General features: G+C 32.9%; 1 protein-coding gene across 1 annotated transcript; it reads left to right on the top strand.

Moving 5' to 3' along the window:
• The first annotated feature begins 3,050 nt into the window (after positions 1–3,050).
• Positions 3,051–13,901, top strand: LOC147077440 (uncharacterized). Its single transcript, XM_085941089.1, has 6 exons — positions 3,051–3,107; positions 3,605–3,763; positions 4,422–4,556; positions 5,264–5,407; positions 11,764–11,916; positions 13,851–13,901. The coding sequence occupies exons 1-6, from the start codon at positions 3,051–3,053 to the stop codon at positions 13,899–13,901; spliced, it is 699 nt and encodes a 232-aa protein (XP_085797215.1).
• Positions 13,902–14,292: the final 391 nt, after the last annotated feature.

Here is a 14,292-nt window from a genome sequence, read left to right on the forward strand (position 1 = left end):
CGACTATGTATCGGAATAGGGTAATAAAATCGAAGGTGTTGCTACTTTTTGACGTTGCTCATTTGTCCACTAAGAGAGGCAACGTCATTTTTTCTTTTAAGCCACGAAACGTTTGCCTGATTATTATTATTTTATCGTATTTGTCGCGAGTCGGGACATGCTATACCTATCTATCAAAAGGCGTTCGATATTTGAGACTGGGACTCATGCACTCTTTAATATAGGTACCTATTATAGTGGAAAATATTATAGGTACTTATTTATATATTAGTAGATATAGGTAAGTATGTACCTACTTCAATTTGGTCAATATCAAACTTCGAGAAAAAGACACTAAAATTATTATTTTACTTTACTATAAATTCTTAATAAAAAGATAAACAATACCAATACGATAATAATCAATATCATTGTCTTCATCTATGGCATATTATTTTAAATCAAACCTCGATGTAGATGTAGGTAGGTACATGTAAACACTTACATGTAGGTAATCATTCTTACCTATCAGAGAATTATGGTTATATTTTTTTATTGCTCACGTGTTATAATAATGATGCAATTAGGGATTTCAATACCGGTACATATTTCGAAACCAGTATTCAATTATTTACCGATACCGAAATACCGGTTTCAAAAATCAATCAATGAGTCACCTGTACCTCGACCGCGCACGAAAATTGACACACGGCGATTACATCGATGTTTCAATTCCATAGAAAAGTAAAAAATTTCAAGTTTTGAGCTATGTTGGCCATTATAGTGGTATATCGCTCCTCTTCTGTTCCACAAAATTAAAACTCAAAAAAATTACAAAATGTCATCGAAGGGTCCATGTTTTGTCGCTTTTAGGGGTGGCAAAACTGTGATCAGCCATTACTCAAAACTAGTAATTCCTAGTTCCAGCCATCGACATGCAAACGACTCAATTCACTTGTACCTGGAATGCGCACGAGTTTTTACGCGTGAGTCAAATCGCGCCATCTGAACAAGCCCAAAGTTACAATAGAAAGAAGTTACAGTTATATACCACAAACTCATCTAGCTATCTAGATAATAACATTATCTATCTAGGTACCTATTCTAACTCATACGGATTGAAGGCATACTAATAATAATTATCAGTACAATAATTATCACATTATAAAATTTTTAAAATATATAAAAAGTTCCCACCTACCTACGTCAGTGGCGAAGGGTGGAGGTAGGCTGTTAAGATTCGCTATAAATAGTGCACACTAAACTTTTTTAGTCAAATTTATTTGATTTTATTGAACTAAGACTACAATTTACAGATGGTGTTAGTTAGTTTTTAAAAATCAATTAAACCCAGGCTAAACGAAACCATAATAGTTTTGGTCTAATTTGGGCAATACGACAAAATTGTGCACACTTTTTCATTCATAGTTATTTTGTTTTCATTGGATTAAAAATACATATTACACATATTGTTGGTTAATTTTTTTAATTCATTAAGCCCTGCCTAAACCAAACTATAATAAATAAAAAATATTATTCTATTTATAAAATATTCAAAGTTATGTATGATTTAATTGCATAATTTTAGATATTTTATAGATATACATGTATTTTTGGACTATTATATATTATGGCTTAGTTTCTCAGGGTTTAATTGAATTTTAAAAACTAACTAACACTGTCTGTAAATTGTAGTCTTATTGCAATGAAAACAAATATGTATGTCTGAAAAAGTTTGATGTGCACTGTTTATGGCGGATCTTAACAGCCTACCTCCACCCTTCGCCACTGACCTACGTAATAGTTGGATATGCACAAGTAGGAAAGTGGGTAACTCAGTAGGTACAGCATGCTGATGAATGATCAATTAAAAATATACCCCTTTAGTTAAAGAAAAAACATTGTACAGAATAACTGCATAATAAATGCATGCTCATTTAAAACAAATTTCTACATATTTCAAAAATAAGCCGATTTTTTTTAATTCGTAGGGCGTGCCACGTTTTTAGATGTAGGTACACATGATAAATAATCTAAATATTCTAAATCGTATTTACTGAATATAAAAAAAAAGCATTTAGGTAAATTGGTAACTATACCGTTTATTGAATATATTAAAAAATATACACAAAAATGAAAAAAAATAAGGAAATATAAAAATATTTAATAACACACTAAGTACTTAATTTTTAATACTTAAACTAATTTTGTTAATCAACGAATAATTCACAAGATTTAAGAATGTACTATTATAACTCAATAATACATAATGTTGAAATCGCTTCTGAAAAAATGCATGCTATCCCTTTCTAAAATATTGCTGTCAAATTATGTCACCCAGCACACTGACTTAACAAAAATTTATATAGTAAAGTTGTCAAACGAGAAGCATTGGAAAGTGATAATGAATAATTTATAATTAACTATTTCTTTTATTCAACGAATAATTCAAAAGATTGATTAAAGAATAAACCATTCTGATTATTGAACATACTTACATCATTTTAAAAAACGCTTTCTGAGAAAATATATTATAACCTTCTGGTTGACACCAGATATTTGAATGTACATGATATATATAATATAGAAAAAATACTTTCACACAAGTACGTGGAAAAAATTGTCAAGAACGAGATTTCGGAGAGTCCGAAAATACTATTATTTTGATTCTGTAAAAAATGTCACAAAATGCGTAATAAATAAGTAATCAAAATAAGTGCTAGACATATGTTCCAATTGATTGGCAATCGCTACCTACACGGGAAAATAAAGAGTAAAATATGTATATCAGTCGATATCACTAAATTCCTGTACCTACCTACTTACGAAGCACTTCGTATTAAAATCTACTGGTATGTTAATTTTATTAACAATTATTATTAATAATCCATTATTAAAGTGTGTTGCTCACTCTTTTGATTTTTCCGCCAGTCCTCGAAACAAGTGGTGACTTCGTCTCGCCACAGAAATTTGATCCGCAATACGATAAAAGTAATTAAAACTTACGGACTAAAGTGGTTATTTTTATGATGGCTGACCTCATTTTTAAATGTCGCCACATGTTTATCGCAATGAGGACGGATTTGGCAACTCCAACATTTGTCAACTTAGTTCAACAAACGATTAATGTAATTTATGGTCCAATAAAATATGATAATTATCGTTAAATTTTATGAGGTTGACAACAAAAGTCGAAGATGTAGATGGGGCTTTACGATGATATTAAACTTTGTTTCAAGAAATACAGGTAATGGTGCCTTTTATAACTTTTTTTTAACATAATCTGACCTTACTTAATCTAACCTAACCCGCTCCTGAGTGTGTGATAATGCTGCATCAAAATGTATGGAAATATCAAACTCTAAAAAATTACAAAAATTATTTGATCTGAAAGCATCTCCGCCGACAGAAAAGGGTATTTAACGTAATTGTCTACGTGGGATAAACTGTTTCCAAACAAAATAATAAATGGTCATGCGGTCATCTGCGGCACTATAACCGAAATACATTTATTATGTACCTACTTACCAATTCATTGTGATTATAACTATTGAACACTTAATGAAGTTACGTTAGCTGAAACTGGTTTTACTGTGTATACAATGTGTAATAATGCCTCTTTCAGTCCCTTGAAGCGGACCTGTCGGATATAAACTCTAAGACAAATGATCAACCAACCGTCATCAAGCGCGAGATTATCGAAGATATAATTGACCCATTATATTGTGGTGGTGTCGATCCTCAACCGGGTTGTTCATATTCAGATTTCATCCCATTACGTGAGGTTGGTTCAATTATTGTATAATGTGTTATTTTTCTTACCATGGTGCGGCCGTATATCGAAGGTTGGAATTTGCAATATATAATATTATGTTTTAAACTTAGAGCCGTTTCACACACGACACCATTACCTAGAGACGCTACATGAATTGGCGCTTTCAGCCGGAGACACGTATGTACGAATAAAAAAACAGGTAAATAGTTATGTCAAAGCCATCGCTGTGGACAAATATTCTAAAGCAGGTTATTTTATGGCGGGCAGGCCGTAAAACCCAAGATTTACAAAGCGTTCTGACGTCCTGCAATATTGGATGCACGTTATAGTTGCGTAACAGACAATGCATATTATTAACATACAGACGTAACTATTGAAAAATAACACATTTCTTAGTTTATCCCATAATTTTCCATATTAAACTTCTATCTGTAGCCTGTCATACCATACCAGGTAGGTTAAGCCAGTTCTTTGGTGCGAATATTGTAAAAAAAATAATCAAAACAATATTTTAATTGTTTGAAATATCGCTCGGTGAGTATATTATATTCGCATGCCAAATACAGTTGTACATTAGCGGTCACTGATAGCAGAAGATAGACTTGTAGGCGGCCTACTTTGGCTGAACTGTGATACTGTTGCATAATATTAATAATGTTATTTTCAGAATCGCGAAAACGGTCTGATAAATATAAAGTCAGAAAATGTAGGAGTGGTCATCAAAAAAGAATTTGTTGTCAATGCAATCCGCCCAATCGATAATGTTAATACTCAACGTGACTGCTCGAATCCATTAGAACAGGTACGTTCCAATTATTATAAATGTGTTTTAAGCCCGATAGAACTTTAAACTGTAAAAAATAACACAAGATAAATTTTGATAGTTTTTTTAATTTGAAAAACAGACGTGCATGGCATTTACATTTTTAATGGTTTATGGCATATTGCCACTGCAGCTGTTCTCAACGAAGCAAATACTGGTCGCCCAATTTAGTCCACTTTTTTCGTGCAATGCCAGTTGTATAACACGAATAATGTTGGCTTTCAATGCGCCAATATGCTTAACTATCGGCATCAGCCAGTGAATTCGCAAACCCCCACAGAAAATATCGCCTGAATTTGGAGAACATTTGACAGGTCCAATCCATGTGCGGCATATTTCCATACTAACAAAGCTGTTAAGCTATAATGAGCTAAATCACTAAACGCAATTTTGCGAGAAAATGCAAATATAGGTTGCGCGAATCGACAACATATTTTCTAGATAGATTAGGTTAATTTTTCAACGTGACTCTATTCGTGTTTCTTTGCTAGACTTAACCAATCAGTAATGTGATGAAGTCAACGGGTGTCACACATTATACAACGATTTGACAGTTAACAATTTTGTAAGTTATATCTTACCAAAAGAAAAAACACCAATTATTTACAACTTTACTGCTAACACACAATTTGTTTTTATTTGCTTTAATATTGTTGAATTAAATATACAACCCTATTCCTTTGTAGATTTCTTCCCAGCAATGTTTCACATATAATCTATTGGAAGTCGTTAGAACAGATACGCCTGAAAATAACCTGACCAATAACAAGATAACAGATTCAACAAATAAAATGGAAAATATGATACAATATTCAGAGATAACTACAGATGTACTAAACGTAAAACAGGAAGTTTCGAAATTATATTTGCCAAAGGTGGCTCGAATTGTGTTGAGAAGAGTTACATATTTTCCACGTAACTTTATTTGCAATAATTGCTATGGAGTGTTTGAATCTGTAAATCATCTAAATAGTCACTACATTTCATGCACGAAGTCTCAGCATCTTAAGTTGTATAAAAAAAATATTGGTAATGATGTGTGTTTTAAAAATTTTCTGCAAATTGATAACCTTAAAAAACATAAAATGACACACATTGGCGAAAAACAATATCAATGCGATGTGTGTTTTAAAAACTTCAACGCAAATAGTAATCTGAAAAGACATAAAATTATGCACACTGGTGAAAAACCACATCAATGCGATGTATGTTTAAAAAATTTCCAACTAATTTGTACTCTCAAAATACATAAAATGACACACACTGGTGAAAAACCACATCAATGCGATGTTTGTTTAAAGAATTTTCGGCAAATTGGTGATCTCAAAAAACATAAAAAGACACATACTGGTGAAAAACCACATCAATGTGATGAATGTTTTAAAAAATTCTCTCAAATTGCTCACCTTAAAAATCATAAATTTACACATACTGGTAATAGACCTCATCAATGTGATGTGTGTTTTAAAAAGTTCAATGCAAATGAACTCAAAACACATAAAATGACGCATACTGGTGAAAAACCATATCAATGCGATATGTGTTTTAAAAAATTTGTCTCAAATAGTGATCTCAAAAAACATAAAATGACACACACTGATGAAAAACCACATCAATGTCATGTATGTTCTAAACAATTCTCTCAAATGTCTCGTCTTAAAGGTCATATAATGACTCATACCGGTGAAAAACCACATCAATGCGATGTGTGTTTCAAAAATGTTGTCTCAATTAGATATCTCAAAATACATAAAATGACACATACTGGTGAAAAACCACATCAATGTCTTGTATGTTCTAAACAATTCTCTCAAATTTCTCATCTTAAAGGTCATATAATGACTCATACTGGTGAAAAACCTCATCATTGTCATGTGTGTTCTAAAAAATTCTCTCGAATTACTCATCTTAAGGGTCATATAATGACACATACTGGTGAAAAACCACATCAATGCGATGTTTGTTTAAAGAATTTCCAGAATATGTGGAATCTCAAAATACATAAAATGACACATACTGGTTAAAAAGCACATGAATGTCATGTATGTTCTAAACTTTTCTCTCGAATTTCTCATCTTAAAGGTCATATAATGACACATACTGGTGAAAAACCACATCAATGTGATGTGTGCTCTAAAATATTCTCTAAAATTGCTAATCTCAAAAACCATAAATTGCGAGGTGTTTTTAAAAAATATTGCAAATTAATTTTATCTGGAATATCCTAATAAACTTAAATACTTACCGGTTTTGGAACATTATTCGATTTTTATTATATTCGTACTGCAACTAATTGCATTACTGAAGCGTGAATCCTGTATGTGGCAATATTTCAATTAGTATTCCTGATATATTATTGGTCACTTAATATTGTAATAATTATTGTTCTTCACCATTTTATTTGTTTTTCATTATTACTGAAAAAATAAAGCGTTTGTCCCAAACTAAACTCAACATCTTACATGTAAAAATGCTACAACCCAATTAATAATCTGCAACTAATTATCAACATGTATGGAAGTGTGAGAGAGTGGTGGATGATTTGCTATTTGGTAGGTAGTAAAAATAAAATTTGAGACTTGTATTATGACACAATGCGGTATGTTATAAGCAAGCGGGCTTCTTTCCAATATTTACAAATTATGATTTACGTATAAAGATATTGACACAACTTTGTTGGAGGATTTTTAATATCTAGATTATAACTTATTATTAAATTAATGGAGTAGAGAATGTTCGGTGGATGTACCTGGCGCTAAGGGAGGTCTTTATCCAGCAATAGATTGACCCAAGCTATTGATGACAATGATGTTAATAGAGTGAACTAAGCTAGTTTTACGATCGTTTAAATTAAAAATAATAAAATTATCAGAAAGAGAAAAAAGCCGTTCTGTTTTTAACCCACTTATTTATAAATACGTGGCAATATATTTATAAATGTATGTCAAGGTATCTTTTGGTCCAGCCACTATGAAAAGGGTGGAGGAAGGCTGTTAAGATTTCACATAAATATTGCACACTTAAATTTGTCAGTCAACTTTATTTATTTTCATTGAACTAAGAATACAATTTGCAGATTGTGCCGGTATTTTTTTAAAATTCAGTTAAACTCTGCCTCAACCCAACCACAACAATGTAGGTGTACCGTATTGGCGATCCAACTAAAATAGTTCACACTATTTCAGTCATACTTATTTATTTTTGTTGAAATAAGAATACTAAATATGATACATGGCGATCATTTTTCCTATTTCAAACGATTATTATTGATTACAAATATTGTTTAATGTCATAATTTTCAATATTTTATAGATAAACAAATATCTTTAGACTGTTATCAAATATGCATAATTTAAAATACCATTTACACGTAGCAGTGGCGAAGGGTGGAGGTAGGCTGTTAAGATCCGCCATAAATAGTGCACATTCAACTTTTTCAGACATACATATTTGTTTTCCTTGAAATAAGACTACAATTTACAGAAAGTGTTGGATAGTTTTTAAAATTCAATTAAACTCTGAGAAACCAAGCCATAATAGATAATAAGTCAAAAAATACATGTATATCTATAAAATATTTAAAATTATGCAGTTAAATCATACATAACTTTGAATATTTTATAGATAGAATAATATTTTTTATTTATTATGGTTTGGTTAGGCAGGGCTTAATGAAATAAAAAAAATGAACCAATAATATGTGTAATATGTATTTTTAGTCTAACGAAAACAAATAACTATGAATGAAAAAGTATCCACAATTTTGTCGTATCGCCCAAATTAGACCAAAACTATTATGGTTTCGTTTAGGCAGGGCTTAATTGATTTTTAAAATATAACTAACACCATCTGTAAATTGTAGTCTTAGTTCAATAAAAACAAATACATATGACTGACAAAGTTTAGTGTGCACTATTTATAGCGAATCTTAACAGCCTACCTCCACCCTTCGCCACTGACACGTAGTTATATTAGTCCAATGAAAAGAAATACGTGATCATTTTATGCCAGACCATAACAGCCTACCTCCACTCTTTGCCATTGCTATGTAACTATGTTTTCTCCGAACTACAGTGCTGACAATGCGAAAGAAAGTTTTTAATGTCACATAAATTTTCCATTCTGAAGAACTCTCACTTCCCATGATGGTAAAAATAATTGTACCTATCTTGAGGTAATTCTAATGTGTGCCTTTTTCTGAAAATGCTATACACTTAAAAAAGTAACCGAGAAAAATGTCTTTCTTCTTGATGTTACCATCAGTGGCGAAATGTAGATTTATTAATATTGTTATATCTTCTGGATTTGGCTTATATCTGTAATATGAAAGGCTATATACCTATCTTCCTGTTAGCTTTGACGACTATTTCAGTACCCAGATCTTCACTGCCACGTACATCGGCCGAAGTTTATGAGTTTGTCAAGTGAGCTAGTTGTGGGTCCCTGTGGTTTTTTAAGTGGCCGATTGAAGCGGGGCCACTGTATATTGACATTTCGCAGCCTGATTTACAGGTTGTTCTATGTCAACTTCAGTATATTTCTCAGAAAAGCAATTTGAAAGTTCACATTGAAATATTTAGTAATTTTGCTTAAAAATGTGATATAGAATAACCTGGAAATTAGGCAGCACGATTGTTCACGCATGCAATGCAATGCATGTTCATATAGATGCTCACAACTTGGTAATCTAAGGAAACATAAAATGACACATACTGGTGAAAAACCTTATCATTGTAATGTATGTTTATATAGATGCTCTCATCTTAGTAGTCTAAAGAATCATAACATGTTACATACTGATGAAAAACCTTATAAATGCAGTATATTTTCATATATATGCTCGACATCTAGTCATCTCAACAGACATAAAATGACACATACTGGTGAAAGACCATATAAATGCAATATATGTTCATACAGATGCTCGGATCTTAGTAATCTTAAAAAACATAAAAATACACATACTGGTGAAAAACCTTATAAATGCAATATATGTTCATACAGATGCTCGGAACTTAGTAATCTTAAAAAACATAGAATGACACATACTGGTGAAAAACCTTACAACTGCAGTGTATGTTCATATAGATGCTCGCAACTTGGTGATCTTAAAAAACATAAAATGACACATACTAGTGAAAAACCCTTTAAATGCAATGTATGTTCATATAGATGCTCACAACTTGGTGATCTTAAGAAACATAAAATGACACATACATGTGAAAAACCCTTTAAATGCAATGTATGTTCACATAAATCCTCGGCATCTAGTCAGATCAAACGACATAAAATGATACATACTAGTGAATAACCTTATAACTGCAGTGCATGTTCATATAGATGCTCGCGACTTAGTGATCTTAAGATACATTAAATGACACATACTGGTGAAAAACCCTTTAATTGAAATGTTTGTTCGTATAGATCCTTGAGACCATCGACAGGTTGCATAACAACTCCTCTCGCGTTGGTTTGAAAATCAACGCGAAGAAAACCAATGTCTTGTGCAATAGCACCTGTCCTGATCCAGATTTCCCTCTGATTAGCGATGGACAAAACATTGAGAGCGTCGACAGCTTCAAGTACCTGGGAGTACACATCACGGGAGATGGCATTTTGCAGAAAGAGCTCGCTATCCGAATGGGAATGACTGGAGCACCAATCAACCCGATGCGAAATGTCTGGGACTCACGATTGTACTCGGTTAAAACCAAATGCCGCCTATTCGACGCTTGCATTCTGAAAGTGCTGCTTTACGGTAGCGAATCATGGCAACTTACGAAGGCTCAGAGCAACCGTATACTGAGCTTCGAAAACAGATGATTGCGACGAATACTAGGTGTGCGGTGGTATGACTTTAGGAACAACAAGGAGACAAGAAAACGCACCAAGCAGCCTCTCATCACGCTTAAAGTGAAGAGGCGACGTTGGACCTGGCTCGGCCACGTACTGCGGATGCCAGAAGAGAACTTTAACCTAGCCTGCCTGTTCTTCAAGCCGACCGGATTTCGGCGACCTGGAAGGCCGCTTATTACAATCTACAGACTGTATACGGCGGAGCTACGGAATGCTGGTTTGACCTGGAACGAAACAAGAAGACTGGCGAGCGACAGCGATTCTTGGAGGCGCCGCGTGGTGTCCATATGCTCCAGCTAAGGGACGGATATGGCTAAAGAAGAAAGAAAGATACGTGACATTTAGTCATTTCAAAACAAATAAAATAACACATACTGGTAAAAAAACTTTATGAATGCAATGTATGGTCATATAGATGTTCGCAACTTGGTCATCGTAAGTCACATAAAGTTACACATAGTGGTGAAAAACCTTATAAATTAAAAATATTGTAATGAAGGGTATATGGTAATAAAATTTCTATAGTAATAAGTTTTCTTACGTGTGAAATTTACCAAGATAATTAGGAGCTAGTCGAAAAATCTAGGTTATCACAAGTTTTGTTTTTGTTTTGTTACGCCAAAGAAGTATAACTTCTAACTTGCGTACATAAGTACACACACCGATTTTTTTTTAATTATCCGACATTAAAATAAATTATATTTTGTATCCTACTGATGATTAAAGTTTTTTTCATTGTTCTTTTTTATTTCTCTATGTTTCGTCATATTTTTATTGATTTTTTTATTTCTATAATAAAATAATTTTTATATTAAACATTATTTTTATAAAATTATATATGAAAAAGGTGCATTTTGTTTTTTTCTATTAAAACTATTAAGCCGCATCTGCAAGTTTGTTCGTCAATTTTCAAACTATATGGCCGCAGCTGCAAAAATTCACAATATAATTTAAAAAATATATTTATATATTTAAGAACTACAGTAGGGTAAAGTACACAAAATTATTCTAACATGTACAATTTTCTGCTATCTAGTGCAATTAATTAAATTGTAGTTAATTATTTTACATTCAAACTCAAATTAATCAAGATCATGTTATTTGCAGTTACGACCCTATAGATCATAATGTGCGATATGTTATGCAATATGTTAAAAAGGCAGATTAAAATACTCCATGAAACCGGAATGCCTTTCGGTGAGTATACATTCACTTGCTAAATGCAGTCGTACATTGGTGGCCACTGAAAGCAGAGGATAGAGCTGTGGCAGGTCTTATCCAGAAATGGATTGACTCTGGCTGATCACAATGGTGATGCTGTTATTTTCAGGAGTGTGAAGACAGCCTGATCAATTTAAAGTCAGAGAATGATAATGAGGATGTCATTATCAAACAAGAATTTGTGGACGATGAAATTCGCCAAATCAATAATGAGAATACTCAACCCGGCTCATCCTATCAACAATACAGCCCAATGGACCAGGTACGTTCATTTACAGGTTCACTAATAACACAACTAATAAACATTTTTCTACATGTCCTTAACATTTATAATGTGGTCACCGCAGTTGTTCTCAACGAAGAAAATTCTAGTCACCAAATTTGGATGTCACTTATTCGAGCACTTCTTGTCGTATATCGCGAACGATATCGGCTTCCATTGGGTTTATCAGCATTAACCAGTGACTTCACGAAGTTTTACAGGAAATCATCCAAATATAACAAATCGCACGACGTTGGAGGTGGCCAATATTAGGCAGTACCATTTTTCAAAATCAACTAAAGCAATCGAAGACCTTGGCCTAAGAACAGCAAATGTCACAAAACACTTTTTTTCAGGAGAGGGTAAAAACCTAATATCTTGGTTGATAAAAGTGTAGAACCACTGGACCTTTGCTGTTTTGTATTTATTTTTGCGAGCAGATTTGAGGGACTAATCGGTTCGTGAAAGAAAATAAAAGATAATCGTGTCGTACTAACCTCATCAGGCGGCGGAGGACGCCGCTGCGCGAACATCCAATTTTGATCGATTTACAATGCTTGAGACCACTGCAGCGAGAGAATGCCTTATATGATCGAAGCAATTCTGGGGTCATTTTGTGTGTAAAGAACCAAGCTAAATAATACAGTAACAAACAATTTATTTGGTACCAACAAAAATTCCTAGACCAAATAAGATACGAGTACAAAAACTTGGTGGAGCTAGCCGTAGTATTTCTGACAGACAGTGAAAATGGAAAACCGTTCAAATATGGGAAATCTATAAAAGCAGTGTCAGTGTCTACTCGTTTTGTGAGAGAAAGTTCTACTTCTCTGAAATTAGGTACACTTTGCTGCAAATGGGCCATACTTGGACATAAAAACGCCCCACTGAGTATTTTTTTTTATCAACACAAGCTTACAACTAATTTATGATAAACGTATTTTCATTATAAAAAGTTCCCGTAATAAAAACTTTATTAGGATTCAGGGTAAGAATAAATAATGCAAATGGATGTAAGTATTTTATTTTTAATAACACAAAAAACACAATAATATTATGAAAAATAATACACAAATCTGTTAATAGCAAATGGTTAAATATTGGAATAAGAAATATGGTCTTGTTTTTACATATTGTTCTATATAAAATATCATAGCATTATTGTTTAGATAAATAATTACAGTTAATTACAAACAAAAAAAAAGTTTATTATATTACCTACCTATTTACACATGTGTATTTTGAAAATATTTTATGAAATAAAAATATAACATGGGTTCGTTTTTGACATATTGTGTATAAAATTACTTGTTTATACAAACCTATTAGACTCAAAATACAGGTAGGTATGTTGAAAATTTGATTATATAGTTAATTACAACATTTTATCTATTTAACTCACTTTCTTAACTCTCATTTAACTTTAAGCGATGGTGCCCACAGAACGCGTCGGGCGCGCGAAGTCCGCGTATGCAGTGTTTATTCATAACCATAATCACACGTCTCTCGCCGCGCATTACCCTTCACCTATGTTGTAAGCGGCCCAAGCAGCACAAAATAAATATTATTACAGCGCCTTTCATAACAAAGCAATAAAAATATTATATATTTTCGGGTCTTGTAATTAAAATTTACGACGACATTATTCAACCAGCGATAAACTGAACACGCAATAAAATAAAACAATGACTTCTCTGTAATTAAATAATTGCTTTCCGCCCGTCGATCGACAATGCCTCGCGCAGCGTGTTTTTGCTCGCTGTGGTCAATGAATGGACTCCATTGTATTTTCTTTCAATCGTATCGCCGAGAAGCGGTGATTCGCGAAAAAACGATGATTCATGCGGCGCGCGCCTATAATGCGTCGCCATATCCAGTGGGCGCTGGCGTATTTGATTACGTTGTATTTTCAATGATTTATGCGCCACTTGTAGGAATTTTGCGCGAGTGCGGCGCCCGACGCGATCTGTGGGCACCATCGCTAACACTCATTTAACTTCACTTTCCGAGAAATGCTTCCCACACAGTAATGAATATTTAGATGGCACCCAGCTCTCCCGCCCGACTGCATCAATCCACAATTTACGAAGAACTTCATTTTTCGGAAATCTGAAATAATTTAATTTATATAACATTATAAAATTGCTACATAATATGTAATTGTATTTATATGAAGTATGTAATGGAGTATATTATACTCCATTACTTTCTCCATATAAATACAATTTATTGTTTATTTGGTATTCTTAAAAATATATTTAACTCTGAAATGAAATATAAAATCTATGTAAATAATGAATGTCATTAACTAGCACTAACAGTTTTTACTTTGAAAAACACATCGAAGATTTTGGGTTCAAAATAATATCATGCATA

The sequence above is a fragment of the Rhyacophila brunnea genome, unplaced genomic scaffold, assembly GCF_057557595.1.
Source record: "Rhyacophila brunnea isolate RB1 unplaced genomic scaffold, BYU_Rbru_1.0 scaffold_13, whole genome shotgun sequence".
NCBI lineage: Eukaryota > Metazoa > Arthropoda > Insecta > Trichoptera > Rhyacophilidae > Rhyacophila > Rhyacophila brunnea.